General features: G+C 46.1%; 1 protein-coding gene across 2 annotated transcripts in view; it reads right to left on the reverse strand.

Moving 5' to 3' along the window:
* The window catches only part of LOC138814514 (RNA polymerase I-specific transcription initiation factor RRN3), a 31,445-nt gene that overhangs the window by 3,505 nt on the left and 8,951 nt on the right, over positions 1 to 18,989 (reverse strand). The window contains exons 1-15 of one of the 2 annotated variants that reach the window (XM_070003441.1): positions 18,587 to 18,715; positions 16,987 to 17,092; positions 15,447 to 15,503; positions 13,499 to 13,588; positions 13,282 to 13,411; positions 12,474 to 12,533; positions 12,129 to 12,192; positions 10,864 to 10,933; positions 9,546 to 9,644; positions 8,910 to 9,002; positions 7,493 to 7,631; positions 5,529 to 5,659; positions 3,261 to 3,391; positions 1,285 to 1,469; positions 561 to 669 (exon numbers count right to left, since the gene is read on the reverse strand). In XM_070003441.1, the coding sequence (XP_069859542.1) occupies positions 561 to 669; positions 1,285 to 1,469; positions 3,261 to 3,391; positions 5,529 to 5,659; positions 7,493 to 7,631; positions 8,910 to 9,002; positions 9,546 to 9,644; positions 10,864 to 10,933; positions 12,129 to 12,192; positions 12,474 to 12,533; positions 13,282 to 13,411; positions 13,499 to 13,588; positions 15,447 to 15,503; positions 16,987 to 17,092; positions 18,587 to 18,675 (1,553 nt within the window). In that variant the 5' untranslated portion in view covers positions 18,676 to 18,715. Of the gene's footprint in view, positions 1 to 560; positions 670 to 1,284; positions 1,470 to 3,260; positions 3,392 to 5,528; positions 5,660 to 7,492; positions 7,632 to 8,909; positions 9,003 to 9,545; positions 9,645 to 10,863; positions 10,934 to 12,128; positions 12,193 to 12,473; positions 12,534 to 13,281; positions 13,412 to 13,498; positions 13,589 to 15,446; positions 15,504 to 16,986; positions 17,093 to 18,586; positions 18,716 to 18,989 lie in introns of those variants that run through there. The other variant, XM_070003442.1, reaches the window with a different exon arrangement.

Below are 18,989 nucleotides of genomic sequence, written 5' to 3' on the forward strand. Positions count from 1 at the left end.
GCCGCAGCCTCGTCGGCACTCTCCACTGGAAGGCGTAGTCACTGCTGAGCTCCAGCACAGGGCACCAGGGCTGAGTGACAGCGGCAGCTGCCCAAGTGACAGTCCAGCTCATGGAAGGCCCTAAGTCTGAACCCTGCTCAGTGCTGGCCAGGAAGCCAGACTTGAGGGGTGCTCCCCACGCCCTAGGCACATCCAGCCCTCTGACTTCAGGCAAGGAATAAACCGGGCTGTGCCTCCATCCCCGATACAGCCATGAGCTGTGCTGCACGCGGGTGCTCAGAGCAGAGCCTGACGCCCAGCCAGCAGGCGCGGGCGGCTCGGGCCTTTAAGGCCAGGAAGCTGCAGGCACTGCGCAGCCCAAGTGCCATCTTCTTTGGAACCGTCCCCACCGACCAAAGCCTGCAGCAGCTCCTGGGGACACCGCAGAGAGAACAATGGCAGGTCCGTTCTCCCTTTGACGTTTAAAAGGTGACTGGGATCTCACAACAGGACGGCTCACACACACGTCACACCGGCCCTGCGGCAGCCACGCCCACTCCCTGCACGTCAGCGCCACTTACTTCGTGATAGCAGCAAAAAAGTTCACCACAGACGGCAGGCAGATCTTCAGAGGGTTCAACTGGCTCATCACCAGCCGCTCGAAATTCAGGCCCTGAAGATACCTCAAACCTTTGAGGGGGAAAAAAAAAAAAAAAAAGCTTCAGGGCTCAGTACTTAGCATGAGCTAATAAACCAACACCACATGAAAAAGCCATTTTCAAACGTGTGTGTGTGTGTGTGTGTGTGTGCCCAAATTCCTTAATAAAGCTCCACGCAGCTGTTCCCCAGGCTCACGGGCCTGCCCTAGCTAAGGCAGCTGTGCTGAGAAAACTGCTTCTTGTTGAGGTGGCCTCACCCCAATGGGCTTTAGCTCCATCCTCCTCCCTCAGCCTCCACAGGCTGGGATGACCGCAGGCATGCACCACCCTACCTGGCTGCCCTTGGGGGCTGGGACACCATGCTCTCTCTCTCTCTCTCTCTCTCTCTCTCTCTCTCTCTCTCTCTCCCTCTCCTCCCCCCCCCCCCTCTCTCTCGCCAAAATACTAATAGACGAAGGTGGAAAAGCTTGGTTTAGAAGAAACAACTAACAAACTACGCAGGACTTGAGCTGCAGCTCCCGGCTGCAGCGCAGGCCTTGGAGGGGCCTTGTCTCAGTGAAGCGGGGAATGGCCTTCCCCAGGCCGAGGGAAGGGCGCACCCACAGGTCCAAGAGAGAAAACCCAGACCAAGGCCCAGAGCACCAACCTTCCTTCAGGTTTCCACTTAAAAGCTGCTGGTGTCGAAAAACAAACGTGTAGAACACAGCTTGGCAGGCTGAGTAAAATGGACCGTGGAGAGAGACGTCACAAAAAGCCTTTGTTCCCGAATCTTGGTTATTAAGGTACGAGTGCAGCCAGTTAACCAGAAGATCCAGGCATGACTTCACGGTGCTGGAGAGAAGACACGCTCACGTCAGCTGCCTCGCTTTGTAACCAAGCTACCACACACATAGCCCGTGGGTTGTCTTTAACTAGAACTTCAGGGGCCTCCTTCAGTGCCCCTGCAGGTGGGGCTGTAGTTCAGTGGTAAGCCTGCCTAGTGTGCTCACTCGCCAGCACCAAAGTGCAGGTGGAGAAGATGGAAAGGGGCAGTGCCTGGAGGAAGACAGTGCTTACAGGAAGGCTCCTAGAACATCCCAAGGGAGAGAGGCCAGTTCCTCCTAATCAACTCAGAAGGGTTCTTGGGTGGAGCTTGGTCCCTTAGCACTATGGAGAAAAAGCAAAGCTCATTTACCAACATCTGACAAGAGGAAGGTGGCCAGCTCAGTTTCCCTGCTTCCCAGGGATTGTGATGAACTCCGATGGTCAACAATTCAAGCCAGAAGACTTTTAGTTATTGGGAAAGGTTTTTGTTTTTGGCCAGTCCTGGAGCTTGAACTCAGGGCATTGGCGCTGTACCTGAGTGTGTCCTGCCATTGAGCTACAGCTCCACTTCCAACTTTTTTAGGTTAACTAGAGACAAAGAGTCTCCCAGGATTTCCTGCCCAGGCTGGCCTCAATCCACAATCCCCAGATCTCAGTCTCCTAAGTAGTTAAGATTATAAGTGTGAGTCACCAACACCTGGCATTTTTTTGTTTTTCTTCTTTCTTTTTTTGGTCGGTCGTCGGGCTTGAACTCTGGGCCTGGGTGCTGTCCCTCAGCCCTTCAGCTCAAGGCAAACGCTCTACCACTTGAGCTACAGCGCCACTTCGGGTTTTCTAGTGGTTTATTGGAGATAGGAGAGTCTCACGGTCTTTCCTGCCCGGGCTGGCTTTGAACTGCGATCATCAGATCTCAGTCTCCTGAGTAGCTAGAATTACAGGCGTGAGCCACCGGTGCCCGGCTTGATAAATTTTTTTGGTTGTTTTTTTTTTTTGGTCAGCTCTGGGACTTGACCTCTGGGCTTGGGTGCTGTCCTTGTGCTCTTCAGCTCAAGGCAAGCACTCTACTGCCTGAGCCACAGCGCCACTTCCTGTTTTTGTTTTCTAACAGCATCTTTGTCCATTAAAATATCTTCACAAATCATCACCAGAAGGAAATGGCCTCCTAAAGTGGCCTCTGTATTAGCCACCTTTCTTTTAGTGCTGAGTAATCAAGCTAGGATTTCATGCATGCGGGAGAGTAGGATCTATCCACCTCTGAGCACTGAGCAACATCCCAGCCGTCTTGGACTACCTTTGAGAGAATTTTCTTTTCCAATACATAACTGATTCAGAATTCAAGTGCACACTGATAAACTTACAAGACGAATCAAAATAGCACTTAACACTGTGCTACCACCAAGACACCATGCCTCTCCCCGTGACAGATGACGAAGGCCTCACATGGGAGGTGGTCTAATGTCCCAACCAAGAGACCCTGTTCTTGGAAATCAACTTTTTTTTTTTTTTGTCAGTCCTGGGGCTTGAACTCAAGGCCTTGAGCTTCTTTTGTTCAAGGCTAGCGCTCTACCACTTGAGCCACAGTGCCACTTCTGGCTTTTTCTGTGTATGTGGTACTGAAGAACTGAACCCAGGGCTTGATGCATGCTAGGCAAGCACTCTACCCCTAAGCCACATTCTCAGCCTGAAATCAACTCTTAGAAACACCTTTCAGAGAAGCAGGAATAGATTTATTTTCACTTTACAGATAGACCAAAAGGGAAACAAGTATTTCTCTGATAATGCTCTCATGTTAAGAACATGGAAAATCAGGTTACTTACATAAGAGGAACAAATCTCGCTCTTGCCAGAAAGCTCCCGATGTAATTCCCAGCAGCTTGCCGGATGATAGCAGGATTATTTGGATCCTGTAATTTTTTCCAGAGATGTTCCAAAAATGCCTCTGCAAATCCCTATAAAAAAAAAAAAAAAAAAAAGGTTTTTCGTTTTTTTGCCAGTCCTGGGGCTTGAACTCAGGGCCTGGCACTGTCCCTGAGCTTCTTTTGCTCAAGGCTAGCACTCTACCCCTTCAGCCACAGTGCCACTCCCAGTTTTTTCTGTGTATGTGGTACTGAGGAATTGAACTCAGGGCTTCATGCATGTGAGGCAAGCACCCTACCACTAAACTACCTTCCCAGCCCAGCATGATCTTTTATTTTGTAAGCTATTAGAAGCACCAACAGAGAAAAAACCCTAGCATCTCAGTTATAATGTGCAGTGGTCAGGAGATAGTACTACTGAAAACTGAATGTGTTCTGGGTGTTGAATAATCAGTGGGTTCCAGATCCAGCTCAGCATCAGCATCAAAGCTGCGTAATCAGTTCAGCGATGTGCACCTGTAGCTTAACTGCTTACTAGGGAAGCTGATGCAGGAGGCTTGCTTGAGCCCAGCATTTCAGGAACATATGAGGCAACATTATAAGAACCAAGCAAACAGCAGTAACAACTACAACAACAAAAATCAAGCATGTCAGGAGGCAGAGATCAGAAGGATCTCAGAAATCTAAGGCCAACTCAACAGTGTAACCTATCTCAACCAATAAGCCGAGCATAGTGGCGCATCTGTCATGCCAGTTACATGGTATGCATCAAGAGGAAGATCATGGTCAAGGATGGCCTCAGACAAACACGTAATACCTAAGTAAATAAAGCAAGAAAGACTCGAGGGATGGCTCCAGTGGTAGAGTGGCTGCCTAGCAAGTGCAGAGCTCTGAGATCCTAAGTATAGGGGAGAGAAGGGGATGTCAGAGACTGAGCAGGTGTGAGACGCAGCTAGAGTGTGCATGGTAGCAGTGCTTCAGGTGACTCAGGGTCTGCCTCACCTTGAAAGCAGTAATCACCTACACTTCTTAAGAGTCCCCAGGGGCTCTCACTGTCTCTGCACATGCTACACCTATCCAGGCTCCTAAGTATGGTATAAAGAACAAATGCTGTTCATGGAAAATCACTGAGCTTTTCAGCAAAGGGCTCTGCTGAAAAGCTGAAACACTTGGGTTCAGGCAGATGAGGTCAACCTTCTCCTGATACTCTCTGTTGACTATTCTAACAAGGACACAACATCTGCAAAGAAGAGGAAAGGATCTGCTGTGCTGGCACTTTTTCTTGTTGGTTTTTTTTCCCCAAAAAGTAAGTCAGATCCTTCTTGTTGGTTTTTTCTCCCCCCAAAAAAGTCAGATCCCAAAGTTTCAAAATTCTGAAGTATTCTTTCAATACAGAAAGAATAACGAAAATAAACAGTGAAATATTCCATAGGAGATTTTAATGGAAAAAACTGAACTAAAAAAGTGAAGGGTACCAAAAAGAGGGCAAAGACAGAACAACAACTGCAGAACTCCCCTCAGACCAGAAAACTGAATTTTACTAGGGGTACCAACAAAATGAGCTCAAGGAAAAGAAATACCTCTGAATCTCACTCCACCAGTTTTCAACTCCAGAAAAAATTTCAGACAAGAATAATACCAAAGCCAGACATGGTGGAGCCACCTGGCTACTGGGGAGGTGGGTATATAGGGGAATAATGGTCTGAGAACAGCAGAAGCAAAGTGTCAAGAGACTTCAACCAATAAAAAGTTAGAGAAGGTGGTCCATGTGGGTCACCTCAGTTACACAGGAGCATAAATGAGTTCATGGGTAGGTCAGGCGCCAGTGTCTCACGCCTGTAATCCTAGCCACTCAGGAGTCTGAGATGTGAGGATCTTGGTTCAAAGCCAGCCCAGGCAGGAAAGTCTGTGAGACTTATCTCCAACTAACCACCAGAAAACCAGAAGTGATGCTGTGGCTCAAGCAATAGAGTACTTGCCTTGAGTTCAGAGCTGAGGGACAGCGCCTATGCCAAGTTCAATTCCACAACCGACAAAAAAAAAAAAAAAAAGTGTGACACTGTTCAAAATAATGAAAGCCAAAAGGGCTTAGAGTTTGGCTCCCATGGTAGAGTCTGCCTAGAAGCAGCATGAGGCTTTGAGTTCATAAGCCATTACCACCTAGAAAAGCAGAATGAAAAAAAAAAAAACCAGAAACACAGTAAGATACTGAGAGTGACATTTTACTTACCAATTTGAAGCTGCAGAGGTAAAACATGAAAAACTGGACATGGCAGGAGGCATGGGTGGGCAACAGCAGCTTGTCAAAGATGGAGATAAGATCACGATACAATTCCTTGGTTTTGTTGTTATCAACCTTACCTACAGAGAAAATTCACCATCTCAGTTGCATAGTTTCAAGCTATCGGTGTTATTTGCCTAAAGCAGAGCAATGTTAAACATGACAATGAAAGCAAAGTATGGTGTCACTTGCCTGGATCTCAGCAATCAGGAGACTGAGGTGTGAGGATTCAAGGTTTGGGGTCAACCCTGATTGCAGTGAGGCCCTAACCCCTCAATAAAATCAACAACACAGCTTGGTACAGGTGACTCACACCCAAAACCCTAGCTACTTAGGAGGCTGAGATCTGCAAGATCTCGGTTCGAGGAGAATGAGAAGAAAAACTCATTAGACAACATTTCCAAAATAACCAACAAAAACAGCAGACTAGAGGCATGCTTCAAGTAGTAGAGCACCAGCCTAAAAGTCTGAAACCTGGAGTTCAACCCCCAGTACTACAAACACACTAATATCTAGCATTATGCAGTAACCTAAGATTAAAGCAAAATGCTAGATTGCAGATTTTTTTTATTTTCATCAGTCCTCGGGCTTGGATTCAGGGTCTAGGTGCTGTCTCTGAGCTCTTTTGCTCAAAGCTAGTGCTCTACCACTGAGCCATAGCTTCAGTGGCAGTTTTTAAGTGGTTAACTGGAGAATAGAATCTCACAGTGACTTTTCTGCCTGGACTGGCTTCAAACCGTGATCCTCAGATCTCAGCCTCCTGAGTAGCTAGGGTTACAAGTATGAGCCATGAGCACCCAGCAATAAAAACCTTTCTAAAGGGAAACTTTTAACGGACTGTAGCCTCTCCCCTACTTTAAAAAAAAAATTGCTGATAGTGGGTGGGGCTTGTACTCAAGGCCTGACTTTCTCTTGTCTTGCTCAAAGCAAGAAATCATTTGAGCCACACCTCCAGTGCAGTGTTTTGATGATCAGAGGTGGAGTCTCTTGGACTTTTCTGCCAATGCTGGCTTCAAACCTTGATCTTCTAGTTCTCAGCCTCCTGACTAGCTAGGATTACAGGTGGAGTCAGATATATAACTTGAGCACAACCCTTGCCAGGAGTTTATCATAAGCAAATAACTGAAGATACACGTATGTATGAGGTTTGTGTGCCGTTATTTATAATAATGAAAAAAATACCAGTTAAATCCACTGGTCAAAAAAAAATTTTTAAACAGTGAATGGCATAAAATATGTTTTTAATTGGGCTGAGGACATAGCTCAAGGTAGAATGCTGCCTAGCACACACAAAAGACCCTGGGCTCAATCCCCAGTCCGGCAGAATAAAAGAACATATTCACAATTTACTTAATTTTCACTAGACCTCTCAAATTCATAGAAAATGTACTTGGGGCTAGTGCTACAACTCAGTCATTAGGATTGATGCCTGGCATCTGGGGGCCCGGGGTTTGTCTGACTGCCAGCACTTCAAAAACATTTTTTCATTTATGTTTCATATAAATGAAGTTCATACTTAAATCTTAGGAAAATGTCAAGTCTTCACCTGCAGATTTGTTCGGAACAGTTCTGACCTGCTGCAAGGCCTTCAAGCAAAGCCCCTCTAACTCACTCAGCCAGGCAACTGGTGCTGGCTAGAGCACTCTAAACATCTCAAGCAATTCAAGTCTAATTTCAGCTCTGCATAGAGCTTGCCAAGCACCACTACTAGCTCTGAACACAACAGGCAAAGACCAAGGGCTTGGAAGCGCCATGTAAATGAGCCTGAATCTCAGGCCTGTTCTTCTGAAGCTTTGTGACCGTGGCAGATAGCAGACCTCTCTAAAGCTTTCTCCAGGTTGAGGGTTCAGATTTGTGCCAGAAGGAATGTGTGGGGAACACCCAGAGTGATGAGTGGCAATGTCATAGGTTACCATCCACATAGCAGACATCCTTGATGTAGGACAAAAGCAAAGCCAGCAGGATGTCCAGGCGCTCAGCTACAGGATGGGCCATCTGAACTCGCAGCTCTGGGTCGGCCTTTGCTTGACGCTCTGTTTCTTCATCTTCATCCTTTGAAGGAAGAAAAGCTGTCAATACAAAGCTTGATGAACCTGGCACCAGGAGCTCCTTCTTATAACCCTAGCTACTCAGGAAGCGGAGATCTGGGAACTGAAGTTTGAAACCAGCCTGAGCAGACTAATCCAAGACTTTTATCTCCAACCAACCAACAAAAACACTCAAGTGGAGGTATGGCTCAAGAAGTAGAGCACTTTTCTAGTAACTCACAGGCTAAAGTTCACAGCCCAGTACCATCAACACAAATTAAAAGCCACAGCTGGCTGGAAGAAAACGGGAAGGGGTGACATTTTCCAAAAGCAAATGTACTTTTTATTTTTGCCAGTCCTGGGGCTTGAACTCAGGGCCTGGACACTGTTCCTGAGCTTCTTTTGCTCAAGGCTAGCACTCTACCAGTTGAGCCACAGTGCCACTTCTAGCTTTTTCTGTGTATGTGGTACTGAGGAATCAAACCCAGGGCTTCATGCATGCTAGGCAAGCACTCTACCACTAAGCCACATTCCTAGCCCGTGAATGTACTCTTTACCTGACTTTTAGAAAGAACTGTAACTCCTTTGTGCATCACCTTTACTAACAATGTTTAAGCAGCCAGGCACCAGTGGCTCATGCCTGTAATCCTAGCTACTCAGGAGGCTGAGATCTGAAGATCACGTCTCAAAGCCAGACTGGGCAGGAAAATCGAGGAGATTCTTATCTCCAATAAACCACCAAAAAACCAGTAGTGGAGCTGTGGCTCAAATGGTAGAGTGCTATCTTTGAGCTGAAGAGCTGAGAGACAACACCCAGCTCAGAGTTCAAGCCCCAGGAGACGGAGACAGAAACAGACACACACGCACGCAAGCCACAGCTGGATAGGAAGCTCAGTGGTAGAGCATGCCCCAGGTTCAACCCCCAAGGTTTCAATAAAAAATGAACTAAATAGTTGCAAGGTTAGTAAACATGGAAGAAACACAACCACCTCCTCAGGTCAGGAAGCACTCTCAGGTGTAGTGAACTCTTTTGACTCTTTGGAAAGGAGAATAGGCCGCTGGCCGTTAAAAATGCTGACCATGTAGGGGCTGGGAAGGTGGCTCAGTGGTAGAGCGCTTGCCTTGCATGCCTGAGGCCCTGGGTTCGATTCCTCAGCACCACATAAGCAAAAAGAAAAAAGCCGGAAGTGGCGCTGTGGCTCAAGTGGTAGAGCGCTAGCCTTGAGCTGAAGAGCTGAGGGACAGCGTCCAGGCCCAGAGTTTAGGCCCCACGACCGGACCCAAAAAAAAAAAAAAAGCTGACCATGTTGAACAGTCCTTCGGCCGAGTCCGTCCCAACCCGAGCGTGGGCCGCAGCCTCCTCAGCATCCTCGATGTCCTGCCAGGACACACTGACCTGTGCCAGGGAAGCAAAAGGAACAGCCATGAGCACAGTGGGCATCGTCACCATGATGGGGTGAACCTGCCCAGTGGTCTGGGTCAGGAAGGAAGGAACTAAATACTGAAATCCAAGTCCCTTTACTCCAAACTCGTGTATGCATATGAAATCAACACCAACTACTCAAACATCCATTCCCTCTTTCTGCACAAGGCCCTCACATACACAGTCCATAAGCATCTCGCCCATCACCTAGCAGAAGGGCATGATCAGAGGTCATTTTCACTTCTCCTTAATGCCATCCTGACTGCCACCCCTGACAGTGCCAGCACCCTAACACCACCAGTACCCCTGCCTCTAGTTCATCCCAATCACAGCAGCTTCAGCAACAGTACTCCACCTCCGTGGGACTGGGGGGAGGCCGGCGCCCAGCCAGAGGACGGCTGCAGCCCCAGCATACCCACATGCAGGACCAGGACATTAGGAGGGAGCAATGGCACCTCATAAACACAATCATTCCATAAATGCAAACCAGAAGGAAAAAGTTTGTCCAGTACTTACATCCAACTTGAGGAGCTTCTCAATAACAAGTTCCAGAATGTCATGCCTCAGGGTAGGAAAATACACACTGATCCTTAGTAAATTATGGACGTAACATTCCTGAAGTATAACACAGACAAAAATCAACACTTGGCATTACTGTCAGGGCCAGGCTAGCAGATGCAGCAGGGCTGATGCATCCATTTCCTGCGGGAGCCTTTGCCCATCTGACTGCACACAGTGCATAACTTCTCATATATTGTTAGTCTTGCTTTTCTTATATTCATTCACAATTTCTGTATCTATATCCTTTCCTTCTTTTTGAGACAGGGTCTCAGTATATATACTAGGCTAGCCTCAAATGAGTGATCTTCCTCCCTCAGCCTGACATCTATTTTCCTAGCTATGCAGTGGTTTAACCATCCATGGGAAGCACAGTGGGACAAACAAGAGCAAAAGTTAGTAACTCCTCCTTAGTGCCTCTAACCACTTATGGGGGGAAACACAAAGTGATATAGACACTAGGAATTCATGAGGAGCACACAGATGATGTAAATATCACAGAAGCTGGGGACTGGTGGTTTACACCTGTAACTCTAGCTACACCAAAAGCTGAGAACTAAAGATCACAGTTTCGAGCCAGCCCAGGCAGATAAATCCAAGGGACTTGTATCTTCAATTAACCTGCAAAAAAGCCAGAACGAGGAAGCATGGCTCAAGGGGTAGACACTAGCCTTTAGCAAAAAAAAAAAAAAAAAAAGGCAAGTGAAAGCATGAGGTCCTGCATTCAAGCCCCATTTGCATGCCTCCAAAAGTTCCGCTTTCTCTGCTCAGGCAAGGCATGTCTACAATTAGGAACATATGATCTGCTATTATCCAGTGGTTATCATGTGTCAACACCAGGCCTCTAACGATGCCTCTGAAATGGACTGTTAACTTCTTGCAAGTAAGAAAAAGGTATGGAGGATTCCCAGTACTCACTAAGAAAGGAATCAGAATCAAATTCTTTTTTTTTTTTTTTTTTTTGTCAGTCATGGGCCTGAACTCTGAGTCTGGACGCTGTCCCTGGGCTCTTCAGCTCAAGGCTAGTGTTCTACCACTTGAGCCGTAGCGCCACATCTGGCTTTTTCTGCTTATGTGGTGCTAAGGAACGGAAGCCAGGGCCTCATGCATGCAAAGCAAGCACTCTACCACTGAGCCACCTTCCCAAGCCCAGAATCAAAATCTTAAGTCTCAAATTTAAAATCTAAAAAAAGAACTTTTAAGAAAAACTAGCATAACTTAAAAGACAATCACATGAAACAATATTCCCATTATCTTCATGAAAAAGAGTTCTTACCAGTATTCTCTCAGATTTTCTAACAAATGGAAACTTTTCCACAAGTATTGGCATAAGAAACCATGGTGTCCTATTGAAACAAAACAATCCATGTAAACTACACTTGCTAAGAAAATTCACATTCCCCAATTCCAGAGCACTGACAGATGGGAGGCAGGCAAGAACCCCTACACTTCCAAAACAAAAAGAAATGTATAGTTCCACAGAAAAATCTATTAATGAAAACCAGTAATAGAAAATGGCCATGGTATACAATAGATGCTAATAAAAAATTTTAAATTAAAAACTAAGGTGAAAAAAATGGTTTAACTTCATATTAACAGCAACTTAAAAGAGGCGCTTTCCTCCTTTAAAAGTTTAAAAGAAGCCAGGCACTGGTGGCTCACACCTGGAATTCTAGCTACTCAGGAGGTTGAGATCTGAGGATCATGGTTCAAAGACAACCCAGGCAGGAAAGTCTGTGAGACTCTTATTTTCAATTAACCACCAGAAAACCGGAAGTGGTTCTGCAACTCAAAGTAATCAAGTGGGAGCCTTGAGCAAAAGAGCTAAGGGACAGAGCCCAGACCCTGTGTTCAAGCTCCATGACCGACAAAAAATAAAAGTTTAAAAGGGTTTCAGTTTAAGTCTAAACATTTCCCACCACACATATTACTTTTTTTAAAAAAAGCAAAAAGAACACCAACTTGGATTCTTTGTTAACAAAAAAAAATCAACCTAGAAATCTACCCTCCAAAAAGAAACCCACAAACCTGCAAAGGTTTTCTTATTCATATGGCATGACACAAATACACATCGGGATTTCTCAGTGAAAATATTTCGATACCATATCTGTTGAAGATAAAAGCAAAATTCCAAATACCACAGGAAATTTGCGGGAGAACTGGTATGTAAGTTTTTCAAAATGGTTAAAGAACGTGAACAAAACAGAAGCACTATTTTCAATAAAAAGTGACATCATCAACATGATGCAGCCAGCATCATGACACATAGCCCATACGGATGCCGCTTATATATTATGGCTTTCACCTGATTACAATTTTCTTTCCTTTCCTCTTTTGTGGTGCTGAGGATAGAACCCAGACACACACAAGCCAGTCAAGCACACTACTGCTGACATATATGTGTGTGTGTATATATGTATACACATATACATACATATATGTGTACATGTATATATACGCACACAGCTATAGATATATACCAGCCCATTTAGTTTCTTCAGAATCAAATGTTAAGATTCAGAGTAACAAAAGCATACTCACGATGGGACATATCTTGCTATTATTTGCAAGGCTCGGTGACATGTGTCAAAAATCGCAGGAAGATCTATAAGGAGAAAAGTTGGGCATGTGACCGTCAAAACTAAGAGCTGAAAAATCAAGAACCTGAAGCTGAAATCACTAGTTAAAAGCAAGAGTGAGGAATCTATCAGAGAAATGAGAATTTCAAGATTCCTCTCTACAGCCATCAAGATTAAATGGAGTAATTACTTGAGGACATGTGTTGCCATCTACTTGTTGGACCAGATTCCACCATGTTTTGTAGTCATCCATCACATTCTCCACAATCTAGGGGTGTTCTTTGCTTTAAAATCCTTTTATACTTACTATCATCTTCATCATCGGAATCCGAAACATCTATGTCACCTTCCTTAACGATCACTCGCGCTTTAGAGGGAAAAGAAGCACATGTCACTCATCTGTCATGGACCTACACAATGATGCCTATACAGGAAAGCTGTTTTTTCCCATAGTCCAAGCCAAGTATGATGATAGATTCACCATTTGAGAAAGTACAGCAACCAGAGAATGCTTACATAGCTACAAAATCTGAGATAAGTTCTAAGACTTTGTCAGAGGTTCATTAAAACAAGGGACAACCTGTCAAAACCAAGGCTGGACCTAGACATCCCTACAGGAGACATGTACCTCCAGAATACCAGCATGCACATCCATGGTGGCAAAAGCCCCAGTGTGCTTTAATAAAGATGGCCTAGGGGTAGAGTGCTTTGCCTAGCATGTATGAAGCCCTGGGTTCGATTCCTTAGTACCACATACACAGAAAAAGCTGGAAGTGGCACTGTGGCTCCAAGTGGTAGAGTGCTAGCCTTGAGCAAAAGAAGCTCAGGAACAGTGCCCAGGCCCTGAGTTCAAGCCCTAGGACTGGCCCAAAAAAAAAAAAATCACATGCAGTAAATAACACATAACACACACTTTCTACCCCTTGCCTTGATGTCCTGTGTCACAGAGGACTCTGCCATTCACGCAGAACCAAATTAATTAATTTAAATTAATTAGCTTAAATGAATTGTGAACCTCTTTTCTTTCTAATAAGGAAGGGCAGGGGGAAAGGGATGGGACAAGGGGAAGGAGGGAGGAAGGAGCTGGCTTTGATAAGCAGAGCACAACTACTCACGAGGTACAAAGTGGGAAGCCAGCATGCCAAGACAGGGCCTGAGGAAGACGGTCTGGGCAGACACAAGATTCCCGAGAAAAGCCAAGTACTCCTCCACCACTGCCTGACTTCTATTCAACCAAGGCAATTTCTAGACAAGGGAGAAGACAGTGATAAATATACAGTTTCAAAAACAAGAAGCACTTACTAGCCCATGATATTAACTAAATGAACTCACCAACACAATACTAATCAGGTGTTCGAAGTCTTTGGTCAGGTACATGATGGAAGAGCGGAGCTCCAGCAGCCAGCTGATGATCTGTTCATCCTCAAGTTAAACAAAGAAAAGTTCTATCAAAATCACAAATCCTCTGGCTGGGAAGGTGGCTCAGCAGTACAGTGCTTGCCTTGCATGCATGAGGCCCTGGGTTCAATTCCTCAGCACCACATAAGCAGAAAAAGCTGAAAATGGCACTGTGGCTCAAGTGGTAGGGCGCTAGCCTTGAGCTGAAGAGCTGAGGGACAGCGCCCAGGCCCAGAGTTCAGGCCCCCTGTCTGGACCCAAAAAAAAAAAAAAAAGAAAAGAAAACGGACTGGGAATGTGGCTTAGTGGTAGAGTGTTTGCCTAGTATGCATGAAGCCCGGGGTTCAAGTCCTCAGTACCACACACACAGAAAAAGTTGGAAGTGGCACTGTGGCTCAAGTGGTAGAGTGCTAGCCTTGAGCAAAAGAAGCTCAGAGACAGTGCCTAAGCTCTGAGTTCAAGCTCCAGGACTACCAAAACAAAAAACAAAACAAAACAAAACAAAGAAGCTGACCATTCAGACCTGGGTCTGAATGAGTGAAGAATTCTGAAGATTACAGTAACAATGCCAGTAACAGAAGTAACCACCAATAGAACACCCAAACCAAGCCATGTAATCAATTCAGTCATTCCTGACCACCACCCCATGACGTAGGTAGTGACTCCATTGTACTGCAGTGCAAAACTGGCTCTGGGTCACATAGCTAGTAAGGGAGAGAAGCAGTGGAGCCAGAGCCCAGGCTCAAACACAGTGGACAGAGGATCTGCTCTAGTTGCACGGGAAGATATAAGGTAAACAGTGACAAATTTAGGGAACAGGGAGTGCAGTGAGGAACAGGGCGTGCAGTGAGATGTGAAGCTTTTCTGAAAAGCAAGTGACATGCCCAGACATGCCCTCTTGGAGTCATATGAGTCAGGTTCCTCGGGAGAGGATGGGGGGTGGGGCAGCAGGATCATACACTGTTAAGGTGCACTAACAAAGTGGGGAGGGATCCAACATCCTTTTCCCTAAGGTTCGGTGAGTGAAGGTGGAAGTCCAGAAAAGTCCAAGGCTCTCAGCTCAGGACCTGGGAGAGCCACACGCAGTTGAACTTACAGCGGCAGGGACTTGGGAGGGAGATAATGAGTCTGACTTGCTAGTCTAGAGCAACTGTAATAATTCTAGGCAGACACATCTATGCCAGAGGTAGATGAGAAACAAGTCTGGGTGGGGACTAATAGCTTGTATCTATAATCCTAGCTACTCAAGAGGTTAAGACCTAGAGGATCACAGTTCAAAGCCAGCCCAGACAAAAGTCCCGGAAACAGTCTCCAATTAACCAGCAAAACATTGGACTCTGGAAGTGTGGCTCAAATAGAATACTAGCCATGGGGGGAAGGAGGGGGGGAGCACAAAGCTCTCTCTGAGTTCAAGCCTCAAACCACAACAAAACAAACAAAACAAAGCTGGGTGTGGAGGTCTACACCTATAATCTCAGCTACAGAGATAGGAAGATCTCATCAGAGGCCAGCCCCCAGCAAAAACTAGAGAAATGCAAGAAAAAGAAAATAAACCAAAAGCCAATAGAGACTAGGGGTATGACTCAAGTGGTAAAACATTTTTTGCCTAGTAAGCATAACGCCCTGAGTTGAAACACCAGTTTGGTGTTTTTTTTTTTTTCAAACTTCTACATATTGAAGGGGAAAAAAGTTTCCCTAATTTTACATCATCCCTGTCAACCCAACACCCCTAATTCCCATTTGTCACAACCAAAGTTTCCAGCCATTATAAAATGTCCTCAATGGAGTATAACAGCCCCTGGTAGAGCAAAAGATCCAGCTCTGAAAGACAGAACAGCCTGCAAAGTGCAAACTAACAACCTGCTCCACAACTACAACCTACCTTTATGTCTGGGTCTGAGAGTTGGTTCTTCAACAACTCAAAGTCATTCGTCTCACCCTGAACAAGAAGAATGGGAGGGTTAAATGATGACTACTGTGGTTTCCTGTGCAATATCAACAGCAGGACTTTCAACATCCCTCACCATCTGGTGGAACTAACCTTGTCACTTTCACATATCCCTTGCCATTATGAAACCATGACACAATTGACAGAATTCATGTGAGTAGAAGCAGACGGGGAAAAAAAAAATGACAAGTACCCAAAAAGCCATTCATATTTAGCTATATTTGTATACTGACACTTGGGTATTACAATTGATGCTCTTTTTGTGTGTGTTTGTTTTGAGATACAGAATCTGATTGTAGCCCAAAGCAATCCAGAACTCATGGCCTCCTGAGGGCTAGAGTATAGGTATGGCTACTCTTGATACCCTTGAAAATTCTCAAAGAAAAAAAGAGAACTAATATGTATCAATTCAAATGTATAGTATTATACATAAACATCGTTATTTATATCGTCTCTTTCACTAGATCTCGGAGATCTAGTAGAATCACTTGAACCAAAAGCTAACACAAAGATCCCTACTTTATTCTTTCAAAGTAATGTTTAGGCAATTCCTTAAGAAAAAAATGTTTTGCCATGGTGGCACACAACTACAATCTAAGTTCTCAAGAGGCTGCAGAAAAAATATATTGAATTCAAGACCAGCCTAGGATACATAGCAAGATCCTAGCTCAAAAATACAAATAGATTTAAAAAAAAATAAAATAAAATAAAGGGGGACTGGGAAGGTGGCTCAGTGGTAGAGTGCTTGCCTTGCATGTAGGAGGCCCCAGGTTTGATTCCTCAGCACCACATAAGTAGAAAAAGCTGGAAGTGGTGCTGACGCTTAAGTGGTAGAGCTCTAGTCTTGAGCTGAAGAGTTGAGGGACAGTGCCCAGGCCCAGAATTCAGGCCCCAGGACCCACAAAAAAATAAACAAAATAAAATGTGGGCTGAGAATATAACTTAGTGATAGAATGGTTGCCTAGCACACGTGAAGCCTTGGGTTTGATTACTTGGTGCCACATTAACAGAAAATGCCCAAAGGGACACTATGGCTCAAGTGGTAGAGTGCTAGCCTTGAGCAAAAGAAGCTCAGGGACAGCGCCCAGGCCCTGAATTCAAGCCCCAGGACTGGCAAAAAATAAGACAAAGTAAAATAAAATGTCCTAACAGCTTTTTATTCTAGGACTTGCTAATGTTTACAAAAGATTCTTAGTAAATATGACATCTGAAGTTGTAAAAACACATCAAACACTTTATTACTCTTTTTTTAACTAAATGCACCATACAATCTCTAATTACTTGATTTCCATACTGGTAGACAATATTATATAAACTGAGGCTTTGTTTTTTTTTTAAAGCACTGGGGATTGAACCCACAGCCAAAGCACACTCTATTGCTAACCACCCCCACCTCCCACCACCTAACTTATCTTTGGTAGAATAGCTCTGTATTCCAGCCAACAATCCCAACGCTCATGCCATCTCTTCTTACCTTTTTGTATTTCAGCAAGACTTCTGGCACAGTACTGCCAAACCGAACAGCTTTTCTTGGGGGAGAATTGAAGAAGTCATTCTCTAATGTAAGCATATCTGAAATTCTGCAGAAGCAAGATCACCAAGCTATTAAACTCATGACAGAATAGTAGGGAACCCTTACAGAACACATATCAGTGAGACATGTTCCCCCTGCTTCCATTCTTACCCAGTGATGGCTTCATCCTTCACTCAATGAAAAGCAAAAATCAAAACTCCATATTCATCCTAGAAGATTCTCTGCTAATCTGGCCCCTGCCCACCTTTGATCTCATCTCCAACCAATTGTTTTATGGCAAGCATAGTGTCCTTTCTGTTCTTTCAACTTGATGAGCTAGTTAGTACTCATTCTATCAAACATCAGTCTTCCCAGAAAGCTGAAGATTACATTCATTCACAATGAAGCTCCAATATTAGATGCTTCTTCACCAAAAAATCTAAAAAATCCATTTTTCCTTTACCTGTTGCCTTCCTGTATTGTTAAAACGTTCCTTTATTTTTTAGCTATTTAAATTTTGGACAGGGGTTCTCCCTAACTTTATCCCACTTTGAACGGTGATCCCTGGATCCCTGACTCCAGGTTGGACCACCACACTTCAGCTGTCATATTTCTTCATTGAATTTATCACTATCTGGAACTATCTTGTTCACTTATTTACTGGTCTATTTACTGCCACCACCACGACCACCCCAAACACACACACTCTGTTGGCAATGCCCCCTATCTGCCACAGTTAAGGATGTAATTCATAAGTAATTTTGAATGGGATGCTAAGTGTTTGCTTTAAGCAGTGGTCAGCAGGAACACAAAGCATTCCACTGAAAAGTGTTGAATGGAGGAGAGGGGTAGAGATTAGAAACTGGCTACGACACGGTTTAAAATACTGTGGAATTGAGTTTACAGCTTATTTTTGGTCGAATAAATTTCTAACAAAATTTAGGATTCCATCTGCCATCCTTAACACTGGAGGGAAGAGTAAATGGAGAAGACAGTCCAGAAACGCAGTGAGGGGGCCCAGGAAGGTGGATGGCGTTTGGGGGAGTGGATGGGGGCCGGCGCAAGGTGGAGGACAGGGGACCTGGGAAGGATGGGGGGAGGGGACCTGGAAAGGGTAGGAGTGGGGGGGACCTAGGAAGGATGAGGGGGGACATGGGAAGGACGGGGGGGGACCTGGGAAGGATGGGGGGACCTGGAAAGGATCGGGAGGGGGGACCTGGGAAGGATGGGGGGCCTGGAAAGGATGGGGGGCCTGGAAAGGATGGGGGGGCCTGGAAAGGATGGGGTGGGGGAACCTGGGAAGGACGTGGGGGGACCTGGGAAGGACGGGGGGGGGCCTCCGGAGGGCGGAGGGGTGGCTGGGGGCCCGGGACCGAGCACAGCCGCTTCGAGCTGGCCGTTTCCACCCACCAGCCCAGGGCCTGGTCCCGGGCCCGCGACCACCTCCGCCGCGGCCCGCCTCCCGCTCCAGTAGAGGGCCCAGGGCCTTCCAGAGCCGCTCCCCCATCCCGGTCCCGGGCCTCGGTCCCAGGGACACCGACGCGAGACACCCGAATCTCACCCGGGCCTCGTCGTCTCCAGAGTAGCGGCCGCCGAAGCCGAGGGTGCCGCCTCTCCGGGATACCGCGTGTGAACGACCTGGGCCGCCATCTGGGCCGAAAACCGCGACGAAGGCGCCTCGCGCCGGAAGCCTGACTCCTCCCAAGCCCCGCCCCCGCCCCGGAAGTCGCGCGTGCGAGCGGCGGCTGCTAGCCAATCAGAGCCGGCGTATGGGGGGAGCATGGTGAACTGGACGGGCTAGCGCGCCGCCGACTTTCACCCCTCCACACCCCCGCCCCCCCCCGCCCCTGAGCGCCTCCCCTTCCCTTGGAGGACTGTATCCGGCCGGCACCACCTGAAAACAATGAAAATCGGAGGCGACGTTCTTCAACCGGACCTCCGGAAAGGTGGGTTCGAACCCACCC

Source organism: Dipodomys merriami, unplaced genomic scaffold (genome assembly GCF_024711535.1).
Source record: "Dipodomys merriami isolate MVZ:Mamm:240054 unplaced genomic scaffold, mDipMer1.0.p SCAF_60, whole genome shotgun sequence".
Taxonomy (NCBI): domain Eukaryota; kingdom Metazoa; phylum Chordata; class Mammalia; order Rodentia; family Heteromyidae; genus Dipodomys; species Dipodomys merriami.